Below are 17,445 nucleotides of genomic sequence, written 5' to 3'. Positions count from 1 at the left end.
ACTAGAATTTTATTAAACTTCACAGGCACTTGATGGCAGTGACAGTGGTGTAGTACAAGGTGGAGTTGATACAGTGAAGGGGCTTGGAGTGTTCACTCTTTTGTGGCTTGGAATGCTAGTCATTTTTACGTACTGATCATAAACTGAACCCAAACTGGGTACTACATTATACCGGCTGTATTTTATAGCATATGTGGTGCTTGTTAGTGTTAGACTGCAAAATTCTTCTTGTGTGTTTTTTTGACATATTAATTTTAGCAAGGTTTGCTAAATAATTTTTATTATATGCTTTTATGTACAGTTGTGTGATATTATTGAGTATTTAATGATATTAATACAGTTCTCGTTTACATGTTAAGTTTGTTTACTGTATTATCAAGAGTCTATAATAATTATTATGGACTCTTGGTATATAGTCCATTATTGAGAGGGGTGTTATGTAGTTTCTTATTGTTGTTCTTATACAGTTGACAAATACTCAATATTACAAGTTTAAATGAAGGTTAACTTGGAAGTATCTCTCTCTGGGGTGATGGTTGCATACTGGTTGTTAGGGGTGCAAATATGCATGCTATGCATTAGGGCTTTGGGAAGGTAAAGACCAACAACAAAATAGTGTTAATAGTTAAGTTGGGCATAAAACCAGCCAAACTGGTGAGACAGGCACTCAATTGCAGCATTCTGCACAGCAGCAGTAGCAATAGTAAAAGTAGCTCCATTCCTTTTAACCCTCATGATAACTGTGCAGTCTCCAGAGTGGTATACAGTCCTTTTGAGCTGCTATTAAAAATCATCCTGTCTCCAGAATGATTTTTAAAAATGTTTTCTGCTAGATTCAAGTGATAGGTAATGACCTGAGATTTTGCAGGTTTAGTCCAAAAATGTTCCTGAAAGAAGACAAGTATACAGCCTGAAATTTTGTAAAATTTTGAAATACAAAAGTTGACAATCAAAAGATGCATGGAAATCTACCAGAGATAAAAGATTTATGTGGAAGTTGAAATATGGGCAGTCACCAATTTCCATTTGAGAGTTCATAAAAGATTATGGCTTGTTACCTACCCCTTGGTTTAATTAATTTAATAAGCACTACACTGTTAAAACTGAGGTGGTCATAGCACACTTAACCAGCAGCACACCCTTGGGGTGCAGGCACACTTTCAGGATATAGTGTGTGAAGCATACAAGACAAACAGTGTGACTGTATATTGGTGTACATTACACTAAGGTTTGTAAATGAAAAACTATTTACTGCTATTATAGACGATTCTAGTGTTAAAAATTAGGTGTTCTTTGGCATCCTCTATCATTTACAGGTAGTAGGATGTATAGAAAAGCATCAATTTTATTGAATTTATGTGCTATAAATAGCCTCATTTTGTGCTAAGCCATTACACAGACAAACTACAATAAAATGTGTATTGTGCATATGTGGTATGCTCTAAATGTGTTGTACATAGCATACACTCCTGTGGTGTATGTGATGTGTAGGAGATGATTGTTCACAATTGTCCATTAGTTAGCAAATGTGAACCATCATATCACATACTCCACCAAAGTATGTGTGATGTGTGTGTGATATGCACAAATACACATTTTATTGTAGTGACAGTTCAAGTCGGTGAACAAAGCTGGTATGTGTGTATCAATAAAGTAACCAATTTGCATTAACCAAGAGTATATTTACTCTTGATTAACATTAACTCATAGAATTTCCATTAGATTAATCCAGTCAACAGTAGAGAGATGAAAAATTTGTATACTGATGATCAGTGGGGGCCCCGTACATATTTTGAGGTAGCCTCAGTTGAGTGAAATTAAACCCACAATCAAACTCCAAGCTTGGTGACTAGGTTTTATATACATTTTGAAACAATGTTTAAGTAGAGATTTGAAAGCAGTAAGTTACTGACTGACTAATAGTGTTGTGTACTGTTTGTAGATTGTTGACATTCCAGGAATGTTACACCAATTGTGAAACTGCAGATGACTCAGTGGTGTAATATTTCACAATAATACTATGATGAGTGTTGACTTTGATAATAAAGCTGTCACATTCTACCCTTCCACTCCTAGAATGCACAAGTGCTTTTTTTCAGCTGTACATGTATGGTCACACTATTATTAGTGTGACTAATATGGTGTGCATACTACTCTTGTAAGGATGTGCCAGTTTGGACAACAACAATATCACACCTGTGTTAGTGTGTTGTGATCACCACTGTATTTACAGTGCAGATACCTTATTCAGCTATACCAACTTTCAGAAACCCCCTTTTAAAAATCCTAGATCCGCCACTGGGTTAGGATTTACGAGCCATCAAATCAAAGCTGATGAATTTTGAAGGGTAAATATTGGGTATGATAGATGCAGTGCAACTACTCAGTATCAGACAGTTTGAGACCAACTTGTAATATCATCTCTCATAGGCCATGCAGCAATAATAGCTCTATGGTTTTGTTCAAAAATGTGAGGCACTGTTTATAAGAATTAAATGCATGAAAGATGGAGCATATGTTCATTGAGATATCACAACCACCTTAGCTTCTATGATGCCCATCTACACAAATATCAGATTTGCAGAATTGAAGTTACTGACTAGAAATCACTGAACTAATATAGTACTGTGAGACACTAACAGAACTAAACGTTACATGACCAATGTACTACAAATAGCTAATTCATTGACATTCAATCATTCAATTAAATCATTCAATTATATGGTAATATTACCCTGGACCAGGAAACAGCTGTTCAGTTTTTGGGAAAATTAAAAACAAGCTTCTACAAAGTGGAACAAGTAACTCTGTGGTTTATGATGATTATCTGTTTTTAGTATAATTATGTGGATGAATGTGTTAAGCAAATCAACCACAGTAGCAGTGTAAAGGTGTATCCAGTCTTCAAAATTCTTTTGTATGCAAGCATATGAGCCATCTGGATTCTTCACTGATAGCAAAGTATTGGAACTACCTGTATTGCATCCATCATTGTTCAGTGGATATAATATACATATTGCTCATAAGCTTATTATGCAGAAATTTATTGTAAACGTGTATATATTATAATACAATATAATGCAATTGTAATGTACTGTAAAATTTACTGAGCTGTACTTTATCAATAGTGGTTATGGAGTATAATAGCCAAGTAAACATTGAGTAAGGACAGAAAATTACACACATGGCCATAACATAATGGCATAAAAAGTTATTATTAAAGATAGAAAAGGAAGGAAAAATTAATTTTATGTGCCAACATTACCTGTTTTTGCAGGCCTGGTTGCATTTACTTATCACACTGTACATTAGCGATCTTGGGCCAACTATATCACCCAATAACCAGCCTCACAAAACGTGATGCTGGTTTTGGGTGATTTTTGTTTGCTTTAACATACCGTTTTGGTGCATGCTTCATAGTATCCTAGTTGATATGTAGGTATAGGGCAAAAGAATTGGATATACATGTCATGTGTTTGTCTTTTGTGTTCTATTAAGGTAAGTGACTCTTTTTGTAACTTCAAATATAGTTTGTCTATATTAACCTAGGTTCCAGAAAGTGTACATCTGTGCGTGCATGTATGCGAGTTAAGTTTTTTTCCAAACCATTGCTTTGTTATACAGTATAACTGCTGCAATAGTAGTGGCCTTATATACTTATTTGTATTTCAGAAACTGCAGCCATGCATGCTACATGTTCCTGCATGATAGGACTAGCTCCACCCATTTTGACAATAATTATATCTTAGCAGTGAATTAACTTGCATGTTCACATCATTTCACTGTACTTGCAGGATGGCATAAAACTTGTTTACTTTAAGGGTGACAACTAGAGTTGTATTGATTCCCACTTTTAGGGAAAACCGATATCCGATATATTTTTACCCTGTTTTACCGATAGCTAACCGATACCCAATTGTAGGTCTCTACAATTATACTTGTGCACACTCCATTAAAAGTAGAGCTAAGTAAAGCCAAATTGAATGCTGTGAAATTGTACACTTATCTCAATCAAAGTTGCTAGTCAGACAAGTGGGCTAGGACCTGAACCATCACTGCTTATCTTTGTGGTTACACAAAACATAAACAAATTACCCAAGTAGTACATACCAGAGCCTTTGACACCAGGACATTGGAAACAGTGGAAATTGAAAACTGAAACTGAAAAACTGAAAAACTGAAACTGAAAGACTAAAATTGGTCAAAACTTCATATTAACAGATACCTCTTAACAAAGACTACCTCTGTAATAAGACCACCTGTATAATAAGGCCGCCTCTAATAAGACCACCTCATTATAGTAGTTATGTCAAGTAGGTCCAGCAAAAAGGCCATTAGGTGTACTCATAATGTAATAAAGTATCAATCAATCAGACAGTTCTTTAAAGTTAAAATGACAGCTGCAGGGTTGTACATAAGGATATACTATCTTACTATATGCCAAGACCTACAAAGTCCATGGTCATGTCACAATGAAAATGGGGTAATTGCATGCATAATTTACCTGGATTTGATAATGAATTTCTCATGAATTGTGCATGATTTAAGAGTTGCGTAGTTAAATTAATGATCTTGGACTTTGTGTCTTGGTAATAGTTAGACACTCGTGATAGGCGTCTTCGAGGATTTAAAAACCTGAGGTGATGTCAATAATTACCTGTGCCTCAGTAATTACTGATGTCACCTCAGGTTTTTAAATCTTCGAAGATGCTTATTACGTATGCCTAACAATTATCAAGACACAAAGTCAAGAATCATTAATGTTTATTTTGTAACTATGCAACTCCTAAATCATGCACAATTCATGAGAAATCCATTATCAAATCCAGTATCAGCGGAGTAAATTATGCATGCAATTGCTCCATTTTCATTTGTGACATGACCATGGACTTTAGGTCTTGGCATGGTACGATAGTATATCCTTTTGTACAACCCTGCAGCTTTCTGATTGATTGATACTTTATTACATTATGAGTACACCTTAGCCATATTTTTGGATCTACTTGACATAACTACTGTAATGAGGTGGTCTTATTTTAGAGGCAGTCTTATCATAGAGGTGGTCTTATTATAGAGGTAGTCTTTGTTAAGAGGTACCTGTTAATATGAAGTTTTGACCAATCTTAGTTTTTTAGTTTCAGTTTTTCAGTTTCAGTTTCAGTTTTTAATTTCCACTGTTTCCAATGTCCCTTTGACACCAGCCCTCCAGTAGTACTGCAGCTGCTGAAGCTGAATAGACTAATAATCTGCTGGCCACAAGTAGCCCATTACAACCGATTTCCGATTATGGTAAAAACAGCTAATTATTGGCTTCTACCGATTACTGATCCAATTATCAGTACAACTCTAGTGACAACACCCCAAATGCATACATCACTTTAGAACATGCATGATTAGTGCTGATATGTTTAATGTTTGGTTTCAAATGCATCCATGTTGTTGTGGTTAATCCTGCACATAATGCAGGTACCGGTACTCTCCAGCAAGGCCTAGATCATACCAGAAGTCAATAAAAAATGTAAAATAATTAGCTGCATGCATGCAGCATAATATGTGTACAACACAATGAAGCATTTGCAACTGGCAAGTAATTTAAATATTTTGTGTCATAATTGAGAGAGCAGTTACATACTCTAACAATTGACTAATCTGCAGTTTGACATATACTCAATTCACTTTAAAAGTTAACACTGGACAATACTATCATATTCAATCAGGTTGTAACTAAGAAAATAATTTTATAGGCTAACATGCACACAGGGACTAAACTAAGGGGTTAAATAGCTAGTTTTAAGTTCCTTTGGGTTATATATAAAATAATTTATATAATACAGTAGTTGTATTACAAACTATGCATGTGCACCACAGAAGAGTATAAAGTCTAAGTTATGTATGTGTGCAAGATTTTAATCTCTTTTTACAGTCTGTCAATTGACTGAGTACCTGTCTAATCTCATAGTGAGTTTTTTTTCTCAATCCAGTTTTACAGTCCAAAGTGAGATTAAATTTGCCTCATTTAAATCCAATAGCATAACAGTTAAAATAAAATTGCTTTATACCCAACCTTGTAGCTATTTTCCTCCCTTTCGTGAATTCAGTACTTTCCAGATCTCACTTTTTCATATAATTTTTTGGTTCAGTAGTTGGTTAACATTCCTTCCAGATTCATCAATTGTGATATAGTTTCAAAGATTTCTTTTAGGAACATCCCCCAAGATCCTCTAGCTGAAACATGCTGCACTGTGTGTGCTTTGCACACTGGTTAAAACTCCCTTCAGCCTGCCCCTTTCACTGACACAAAATTCACTATAATTGTCAAGTGTTTGGGAATTATAATATTATAGCACAAATGGAAAAAAATAATTATTTCAGAACAAAAATTATTATTCAATTATTACCAACTGCAACTACTTGCAGCAAATACCAATCTTCCTTCCTTCACGTATCTCCTGTTACTTAAGCAAGGGCTATATAGTTGTAAAAAAATAGTCTTTTTAGCCACTGTTAAGTACATGTATGCATGCATTCAAAGCACGTCAGTATTTAAACAGTTTAAATGTCAACGGTTTCAATCACAGGAAGTTTATCTTTAAAAAATCTTCTGAAGAGATATCCAAATAATACTCTGAAAATGTAGGTGTGCTTCATGCATCAAACTATAACCAACTCTGAACATGACAAATGTGTAGCTATCATAGTTCCATCCTTTCCCTAGCTCATGCGCAGAATGAGTATCATTTATCATAAAATGTCTTGTTCCTTCTCAGCTTTCCTGTGCCCTTCTAATTGAGTCTCTTAAAGTGATACTGCTATACGATGTACTTATATATTTGTTCGTAAACTGTATTCTTGCATATATCAACTATACACATTGTTTCAGTCCAGTACATCAGTACACAAGTCGATGTTATTTTGCTCACTCCAAGATGACTATCACTTCCTGCCACTCAATTAAATTATTCTGTTCTATTAATTGTGAACTTACTTGCATGCCATGCATGATAATATTTATCTTAGCTGCTCTACTTGTATCAACGTTGAAACCGGGTCACTACTGCCTCGACTACTACTGATCCGGATGACCCACTGACCCGGATTTGACCCGGATTAATTAAAGCCGAGAAGTGTTTCGGCTAGTCTCGAGCGAGCGAACGAGTCTACATTTTGAGCGTTCGATTTGTGTTGAGTAAATATTGCAACTTCAGCCTGGCTGTAGGTTGAAGACCAAAAAAAATAAAAAAATGTCTTCACCTACTGACAATAGCTACCCCTCACCATAGATACCCTCAATTTCGTGCTACATACTACACTTACTAACAAATGTGCGTGGCTGAGCGTATGTTGGTAATGCGATAAGTGGGCGTGGCTCACGAAAGAGCTGCGCGATAGCGTTTATAAGTTTCCACGTCGTCAAACGAACAATTTCGTTTCTCACGTGATCCAATCCGGGTCAGACCCGGATAAATTGTAAACCGGGTCAGACCCGGATGACCCGGAGAAAATGTGACCCGGATGACCCGACCCGGTTTCAACGCTGACTTGTACGCAAATTAATGTTGAGATTAACTCTCATTTTGATTTCCATTTGGACTTGCACTAAATACATACAGTACATTTTGTGCATAAAAATGAATGTACTTGAAATATTATTGACTTTGATCTATTGTACAGTGCTCAGCTCAGTTAATGTATATACGTACATAATTTTGTAGCTATGTATGCATGTATAAAGAGGTATATACTCTAAACTAATGGCAGCACAGCAAATGTAAAATGTATATAGCTTGTCATTAAAGTCATTGACTGTCATCATCATCAAGAGTACAAACAGGCATTTCCTATAAATCTAAAAGTTCGTAGTAATTCTATAAAAGAAAAACAGTTATCATAGCTGATATACTCATCCATATCCATAGAAATCTTTAATATCCAAACAAGTTAAATTTATATACCTTTTTGTGGTGGATTTTGGAGGTTTCTAAGTTACTTACACCCTTCTCATGTTTACTTAGACCCTTTTGATGTTTAATAGTCCATCAATACTGGTAGCGCTGGCAACGCATCGCCACCTGAAAATTAATTTTAAACACTTAACAACAGTTACAGGCAGAGTGATGGTTTAATTGTTTCTACTAATTAATGCTACATTTTCTGTAACAAGCAGCTATCAACAGACGGTACACTTCGCTCAGGCACCATGACACGGGGTCATCAGGTTACTAAATTACTTAGACCCTGTGGTCTGAAGTCTAACTATTATTTAGCTTATCTACATATTAAGAATTCTAAAGTTTAAACCCTTATTTTCAGAATATACATTTGAAACACAATCAACCATCTGAAAATTTTACATAGAATCTACTGAATGATCTGTCTATAAATCTTTCCAACATATGTATGTTAATAAAAATTGGTTTGAGTTTTGAATATTGGCCTATATCAAAATAACTCCAAATCTTTGGTTTTATTAAATTAGATGGATTTGTGGATCTCTCAATTAGACAGAAGACTTACCTGTGCCTCTGTAGGCCTTTGAACTTGAAATTTCTTCAAATGCTTTCTTACAACTTTAACCAGCCTCCAAACAAGGTACAATGCAATACAACATAATGGTAGCGAGCATAAAGCAATCTGAAATCCAACTAGAACATGTTCATCTCTTTGTGAATTGATCATATATTGCTCAATCATCAGGATAGCTAACATCAGTGTGTAGATTATTGTGTACAAGGCATTATCCCTGCGGCTCTTGAAAGGCATTACTAAATTTTGAACTAGAGTGATCACAATAAAATACCCTGTGAGAAATAGCAGTGAGTCATCAATATTTGGTGTTGTTACTACTACTAAGATAAAGAAAATTGTACGATAAAGGAATATCTGCAAACCAGCAAAGAATGGTAAATTATCCTCATAATTTCCTTGGAAGCTATCAAGCACAGGCTTTAGTTTGTGGATCAATAAACATTTGTTAATTAGCAACACAGGTTTAGTCTCTCCCAGGTTGAAATATATTACAATTTGCATTATTAGAGGGTGCACCAGTAAAATCAGAGTGGGAACTGCAATAACCATTATGATGAATAAGATTGATCCAACTGTATAGAGAATATGCCTTCCATTGAAGTACTCTAGATCTCCTTGTAGATAAACTAACTTCTCATATGAATCATCTGTTTCAAGATGAGATATTTCTGCTGGAATAAGTATAGTGAATGCTTGTAAGTTTACTTTTGCAAAGCAAAGAACAAGGAAAGCGCATATTCCATGTGTAATAGACTTGTTTGTAAACCTAATACTTTTGAAAAACCATAGTCGTTGGAAAATATACGAGTATCTTCGGAACAATGCATATGCTGCAATTAGCAAAATTGGATAAAGGGATAGCAACAACTCAAAGGCAACAATGTCTATGGTTCCTACACCTTGAAACATGCAATATTTTAAAATATTATAATTGAAGAAGTCAAGATTTGAAATGCTGTAAATACCAAGTATTGCATTGAAAGTCTTCAAAACTTGAGGATGATTTGCATTGATGGTGTAAATCAATATGTAGTGATATTCACTAGAAATAAGTTGTGAAAAGAAGATGAAAGAACCAAGCAATCCGGTGGTTATCTTAATGTCATAAGTCATGATGATGTAGAATAAAATACTAACTGGAAGAATGTATGAAAGAAACAAATAGAGAAATCCTAATTCATATTTGTCATCACATTTTTCGCATGTAAAAGTGGGTGAGTTTAGTGTGACACTATAGCCATCTATGCAACTTCCACAGAGACGTCCTGTTCTACTGCTTCCTCCACACACAAACTTGTCTAGCCCTGTTGCATTTGCAACTGATGGAAGAAGCTTTGTATCAAACACGTAAGACCCTTGGTAGCAGTACTGATAGGGGCATGGACCATAAAGTAAACCACTTGTGTTGTTTGATCCAGAGCCTATCCAGTACAGTGAATTGAAATAAGCTTGAAACTTTGTTTGGTCACAGCCTAGGATGACAGGATTCTGTGATAGCTGGTCAGTCAAACATATACACACATCACTGTTTTGAACAAACCCTGGAGGACAATTCAATAATTCCACAGACCAAATGCCAGATATTTGAAAATCTGCAATAGTTTGTAGTTGCAGCTGGCAGACCGAACCAGGAGGGCCTGCTAACTGTATTGATCCATTGGTAGTACGATGAGCTGGTAGTACACGAGGCTTAGACGAGAAGGATTGTGAAGAGGCATAATTGGGATCAGGACAAGTGTCAGTACACGTGTTCACACAAGTTGCTACAAACTGGGCATCTGTTATTTGATTGCCCAGTTCATCAGCTATACAAACATTCAAGTCATGCACCTTTCCTGGAATAAGGTAAACCTTTTCTGTGGAAACATTACAGAATTTGACAGCAGCAGTATACAGCTGATCATGAGTGTTATTCAAACAGTGTTCTCTATCATACGGTAAACTATTATCTGACTGGCTGATATTTGAAGAAGAAAAGCAAAATGGACTCTTATCAAGAAAATCTTCTGGATAAATATTTTTGCATGGAAGCAGAGTAGTAGCAAATATAGAATTGCTCTGGTTGTCAGCAGCCTTGTTGTCAATGAATATAAAACGTGCACCTTGTCCATTTATGGTGCCCATGGGGTATCTGATAAAACAAGCAAACAATATAAGACGTCAAGCCCTGGCCCAGCTACGTGAAAGTACTGTGAAACTATACCATAATATTCGTCTGAGATACTGTCCACAGTACAAGTTCTGGTGTGTTATATGTAAGAGATGAAGCTCAAACCTTTCTTCAGCTTAGCTAGCAGTGATTTCTTATGAATGGTTGTGACCAATCCGTAAAGCGTAGTGCTGGTGGCTTTTAACTTTTAAAATAACCACCACGACGGAACAACTCAACCAAAACTCTAAATTTTTTGGAATGCAACCTCAGTAGCTAATTGCTCAAGAAAAGTTAAGGAACCGGCATACCTCATGTTAGACCACAAATGGAATACACATCAGCTGTGTGGGATCCATACTATAATTCACAAATCCAACAATTAGAAAAGGTACAACGTTGTGCAGCCCGATGGATTTATAATGACTATAGTAGCTCAGTCTGAGCAATGTTAAGTGAACTATCCTGGCCATCTCTTGAGACACGTCATAAGATATCTAGATTACAAGTCCTATACACAAGGCATTGTATCACCAGCTTGCTATCATATTACTTACCATCAATGACTATGAGAGCAACCAGATCATACCACCCATTACATTTCATCATACCATCTTCATCCACAAGGTCATATCAGAACAGTTAACCACTTTTCCAGAACTATTAAAGAATGGAACACCCCTTGCCACTTAATATTATTGAAACCTCTAACTCTGATTTATTTACATCACTTTTACAAACACATCACTGTAATTAGATAATTGGTTTACAATTTGTAACTTTTTTTTTCCTGAGCATACCAGCAGGGCTGACTGCTCAATAAACTCATGGTCAACATAGATATACAGACAAGTACACGGGATTGGAAATCATCCAGTTTTTCGTGCCGGATCATTGTTATCAGAAATAGCAATATCTTTAAATTTATCACACAAAAGACTAGTTCTACTTTTGTAACTACTTCCTATATTAGTTTCCGTGTGCTACAAGTCTGCATGATTCCTTCAATAACGGTTGCTACGTATCGGCCAGCTGCGCCAAGAGACACACTAGCTACAATGAACCAGGCCCTACCATTAATTAACCACCCCCTTTCATGAGGAAGGCTTACCAACAACTAGACAAACACTCTCACATATTGAAATTTTACGGAAACGTACTGCATGTGAATGGCGTATTTCACTATCCTGCCTTTTTCGAAGGGGGTAATAATGATCCTGCGAATGCGTTTGTATTGGAGTCAATGGGCTCACGTGAGATGATTCCAATTCCTAGTACTAGTCTGTATATCTGTGGTTCAAACGAAAAACAGTGCAATGAACCGCGCCCCTATAGACTTTTTTTTTTTCCTCCGGCCCTAATGGCACTCCCTTCCTCCCACACATCTCTATAGAATGCTAACAAAATATTTGAAAAATTAATTATAACCTACAGAAAAGAACCTACACAGAACCTATAGACAGTCATACTATATACCATATAGTATCTATATACATACACTGCCAGTTTTGCTACTGAGTTAAGCGTATTTAACAGAACAAGTAAATGCCTGACTATAGCCCAACACTTATAGCTAGCTATAGGTCTATATACTTTGCGTGGGAGGATCAAAGCTATTCCGCGAATCGTATTGTCCATACAGTAACTAATCAACAGCATAACTGTACTGTATGAGTCATACAGTACAGTTATGCAGCTAATTGGGTAAATACAGTACAGTTATGCGGAGACTTAGCTATTTAAGGAATGTTACGTAAACAACACACTAAATCGCTAAAACCAGCCAAACTAATCCTACGAGTTCGTTCTACGGCTAGGAATAGATTGTATAAACACTGACTTACTGATCGTCTGGTCACAAAGCTTTTAAACACGACTCCACCATAGATAGTATATTCTCGGAGAATATACTATCTATGACTCCACTAAGACAGAACGATTGAATTGTAAATTGCTAAAACTAGCCAAAGTAAATGAGAGAAAACCATCATCAAGATGTTCAAAACACACATACAGTTACAATACACCTCGGAGACATGCGACTACACTAATGTACAAAAAGCAAAGTATAGGCATGGCAAGGAAGATACAAAAATAATGGATACAGGACAGAACAGAACAGGACAAAACACAACCACAAACACAAACAAGGATAACAGCTCAGGGTTACCATTATTCCACGGAACGGCACGGAACGGAATGGCACATTCCGTGGCATTATTCTCCGGAACGGAACGCCTAAAGTGCCTAGATATATCCTCTAAATCACTTTCAAACACTGTACTATGTTACTTTTGTGACAAAAAAAAACGAGCCGGCTGTTTCTTGTAGCCGATAACTAGCCTTTTGGCTATAATTATACCTCGAATTATGCTAATGTGGGATTTTATCACGTGACCTGCAGCTGTCATCAGGTTACAACACGAGGGAACAGATGAGTTGGTGACGAATGCAAAGAAGTCCTTTTGTGGTGAATTCAGTCTTTGCTGTAGTTATAGAAACGGTGCTTATAGCAGGAAGAACCAGAATGGAAGGCAATTCCGACGGCAGAACCAGAGTGGAAAACAACCTGGACGGCAGAACCAGTGTGGTAGACCAGAGCTAAGAAGGACTGAGAATTACATTTTAGGTACTATAGCAGATCTCCGTGATTTTGATGAGAGATTCAGAGTTTTATAAACAAAGGCCACTCAGTTGAAAACTGAACTTTTGGCTTGATTTATGAAAGAGAAATTTAGTACTGTTGTAGTCTCGCGGCGCCCGACCCTAAAAAGAGGGTCTGGTGAAACTCTGTACAAAAAGTTTGAGCTCTGGAATGTTTATTGGATGACGTTTTACATGCACTGTTTACGTCACAACATCCATTCAACCAGATCCGCTTACAGCATCACCAAACTAATAGCGCTACTTTATTTATTCAACATTAAAACGAACCCAACAGAATTGTATGGCTGTTTTCTCAATGAGTTTAAGCGACAGAGTCACCGGATGTAATTAACCGTAAGCCGCGAATCTTTTGAAATGTACACATTACATAATCAATTTGAAATGGAGCGATCTGATTGGAGCTTCCAACATTCCGACAGCGCCAAACTTTTTGTACACAGTTTCACCAGACCCTCTTTTTAGGGTCGGGCGCCGCGAGACTAGTACTGTTGTAGCTATGTTGCAATAAGTATGGGCCCTAACACAGAATTTGAAAACTTAAGTGAGTGGACAAGAATCTTTTGGGTATCAGTAAAAGTGGTGAGTGTGTGTTTGTTTGACATGTTGTCTCTCAACGGAACAGCCTGACTGCTCCAAACCTAGTTACAATTGTATAATCTTCTTAAATGCAACAACTTTGTAAAGATCCGGCATTACAGGCTCCTTGAGCCTCCTTACTTGTAAACCTAATACTAATACTAACTTTAGAATGGATTTACCATCAATTGAGCAAAATGAACACTATAGTGGTGATAATTTTAGTGGCTGAAAGTTAAGTTAAAATTTTATCAAATCTCTTTTGTGCAGCATGGGTTTGCTAAGCCTGTGGTGGAGTTACTGAAGTGTTGGTAGCCTGTAGTTGTTTACTAGATAGGAAAACAATGGCAAGGCCAATAAAAAATGTCATTGCTTACTTTCTGGACAAGAATAGCATTGATAGTAGCTTTTTGATGCACTGCAGTATCACATTGTGGTGGTGATACACAAACATTTAATGGTAGTACCCATTTTTTGCCACTTTCTCTCAATACTTTTCTTTGACTGCTTGGTTCACACCAATGAAATTATATAGAACATGCTGACCAGGTTTCTACTCTATTTAGAGCTCATTTTAATATGGGCTCTGCTACTAACAATTAACTGTACATTTTTATGTTTTAGCGGGGAAAAAGATTAATATTTCCTTACTTGTTTTGTAGTTAATATCATTATGTTAACAGTTGTTATGTTTGCTCCAACATGCAGATCATCTAGTGTGCAGTGAGGAAGGCTCATCACACAGTGGATCACTCCTTTTGGACAGCTCTCCATCGAGTCAACCTGTCAATGAAGCTTCTAAAAACTTGTTCAAAAGTATACGACTCAGTGAAAAGAAGCAGCATCCTCCTGCAAAATAAAAGACTGCTGATACATACAGAGAATCGTCCAAAGATGAAGACACCCATTCCTGGATTGATGAATTACACTTCATGGATGGGGACAAAGCTGTGGTATTGTCGGGTGATTAGATTAATGTTGCAATTATCAATGCTAACCAATATAATAATGAACAAGTAGTTCAACCAAAATTTCAAGATGTTGGCTATTGAGTTATTTGATTGTTGAAAGTGCTTTCACTCAAGTTATACATGACAGTAACAGAAATCACTGGGTGACAATTAGTAACTCAACCAGAAAGATGTGTTGGTTTTTGATAGTATGTTTTCTTGTGACAACTAATGCAAATGGCCTGTTTACTGCGCACCAGCAAATCAGAATTTACCCTGAACTTTGTAGATGTTCATAAACAGACTGAAAGTAATGATTGTGGTTTGTTCAGCATTGCATATGCAGTGCTCCTGTGTTTAGGTGAAAACCCTGGCACAGGCACATTAGTATTTGACTACCCTAAGATGTGTAGCCATTTCTCATCTTGTATAATATTGAACAACAATGTTTTTCTCTGTTACCAATCAGAGGCAAAAGAAGAAAAATCTGAAAGTTATATAAACTGAATAAGTGAAGGCTTATATAATGCCACGTCAACCTCCAATGACATGCTGTTTGGAGTGTTCAGAATGGTACCATGGAGATGTATACATTTCTCCAGTTTCGGTTGAAGCACCTTAGGCAAGAATGTACACTGGAGTTGTCAAAGCTGTGTTGAAACTAGTTAGTGTTTAGTAATTGTTACCTTGTAGTCTATTGTTGTACCATTTATTTGCTGTACTGCTTTTAATTTAATTGTGTTAATTTACTGTATATACTATTACTTTGTCACTTATTTTACTCGATAATGTTGTTGTTATCAACATAGTTGTATTCAATTTTTGCTCAACTGTGTATTCTTAAGAATTTTTTTTCACTGTGGCATCAATCTATGTAGCAAGGTTAACTTAGACATCGATTGCTGTATAGCTACGTACATAGTGATTGAGTTTGTACATTAACAAATATATATATATATATATAGTGGAGACTGAGGAACAACTAAGTTTATTACAATATTAGTACCTAGACATTGCTGTCAAATACTGCGGCTACTAGTTTTTATGTTAGCTATAGCTTTGCAGACCTGATAGCTATATAGATTTAGAGCTGAATGTAGTCTATAGAACTTCCCTTATAGATCTAGCCGTTCCAGGACGCCCATGGCCACTAAGTAGCTAATACTATAGTTGATGCGTTGGGGGACACGTGTGTCTGCTCTGTTCCGTTCTGGAGAATAATGCCACGGAATATGCCATTCCGTTCCGTGCCGTTCCGTGGAATAATGCAGACCACAATTCACGTGTTCCAATTGTCACAATCGCGAGCCAAAAAAATCTTTGGGATGAGCTAGCTAATTGCCTGCTGAGCAGCTTTATCTAATACAGCTCGACAAACTGCTGTAGACTACTGAATGGCTGCTTGTAGGGCTCTGGTGGACTCTGAAAGATAGTGTCCCAAACAACCAATTTCGATAGTGAAGTAGCTACTGACTAGCATATAGCCCAGGCGATCTAACTCCGATATTAATAGGTTGATATTCAATCTTACTAGACTTCCGTTCGCGAGCTGCTGCTTGTAGAGGCAGAATTAAATGGACAAGTAAGTCCTATTAGTTCGTTCTACGACTAGAAATAGATTATATGAAGACTTACCGGCTGATATCATTAGCTATCACCAAAAATCCGGCGCAGCGGTTTGAATACTAGAGAAAATCGCTCCGAGCCAGACTGACGAGACCAGGAAGTACAATATAACACTTAAAGCCGAACTTAAAGCACCGCCTTGCTTGTGTGTACGAAAAATACAGTAATTGGGGGGTGTCTCGAGGCAAATACAGCACTCGGCTTCGCCTCGTCACGGCGTGCTGTATTAGCCTTCCGGCTTTAACTCTAACATACATGCAGCTTACGTATAGAATTCCTTCCAAAAAGCTAGTTAGATATATGCGTATACAAGAGTTGATGGCTGATGTGCCAAATCCTTGAAACAATCAACAAGATCTATAATTGTTTACAACTGCAGATAATGACCGACTCAATTTCTTTTAAAGACGCCAATAGAATCCTCGGAATCTTGTTGTTGAAAAGCAATTATGTCATTATACCATATTCACGGGAAACCGAGCCCACGGGAAACCCATATGGCTATAGATGGTAATATACCCCATGCAGGTATATTTAATATCTGTCATGGGTTTAGCTAGTCACTAATAGGGCCAATCTATTTTTTTCCCATGGAGCTAGATGGACTGTTCTTGTCAATCACCACCTCCAGCAGCAGCTGTCAGCAATCCAAATAAACTCCTAGTCCGAGGCCACCAGTAGCAATTGAGATAAGACACTGCTAGTCTGCATGCTGAATGTTAAAGGTGCAAAATCATAAAGCTAACCAAACATGAACCTCACCAAGAACATAGTCTAGTATATGCCCTGGCACAGGTTGTCAGTATAGACTCCCAACATAGCTACTTATATGGCTTCTAATTTGTTTTGTACTTGAACACCATTGTAATTTTGTATATGCTGTAAAGATATAATAGGTAAAGATAGTTGACATGCACCGGCACTATTAGTGCTATGGTAGTATACCTCTAG

The 17,445-nt window shown here is 36.8% G+C and overlaps 1 protein-coding gene and 1 long non-coding RNA gene across 5 annotated transcripts in view; one reads left to right on the top strand and one right to left on the bottom strand.

Moving 5' to 3' along the window:
• The window catches only part of LOC136266327 (uncharacterized), a 37,625-nt gene extending 37,290 nt beyond the window's left edge, over positions 1-335 (top strand). For all 4 annotated transcript variants that reach the window (XM_066061340.1, XM_066061341.1, XM_066061342.1 and 1 more), the window contains exon 16: positions 26-335. In XM_066061340.1, the coding sequence (XP_065917412.1) occupies positions 26-136 (111 nt within the window). In that variant the 3' untranslated portion in view covers positions 137-335. The remainder of the gene's footprint in view (positions 1-25) is intronic.
• A 7,294-nt stretch (positions 336-7,629) lies between these two features.
• On the bottom strand, positions 7,630-10,141 carry LOC136266361 (uncharacterized). Its single transcript, XR_010706073.1, has 2 exons — positions 8,515-10,141; positions 7,630-7,865 (listed from the first exon to the last, which is right to left on the bottom strand). It is a non-coding gene; the product is annotated as an uncharacterized lncRNA (long non-coding RNA).
• Between the last annotated feature and the right edge of the window lie 7,304 nt (positions 10,142-17,445).

The sequence above is a fragment of the Dysidea avara genome, chromosome 9 (assembly GCF_963678975.1).
Source record: "Dysidea avara chromosome 9, odDysAvar1.4, whole genome shotgun sequence".
NCBI lineage: Eukaryota > Metazoa > Porifera > Demospongiae > Dictyoceratida > Dysideidae > Dysidea > Dysidea avara.
Note: the sequence above shows the minus strand (reverse complement) of the source record. Positions and strands in the feature narration are given on the sequence as shown.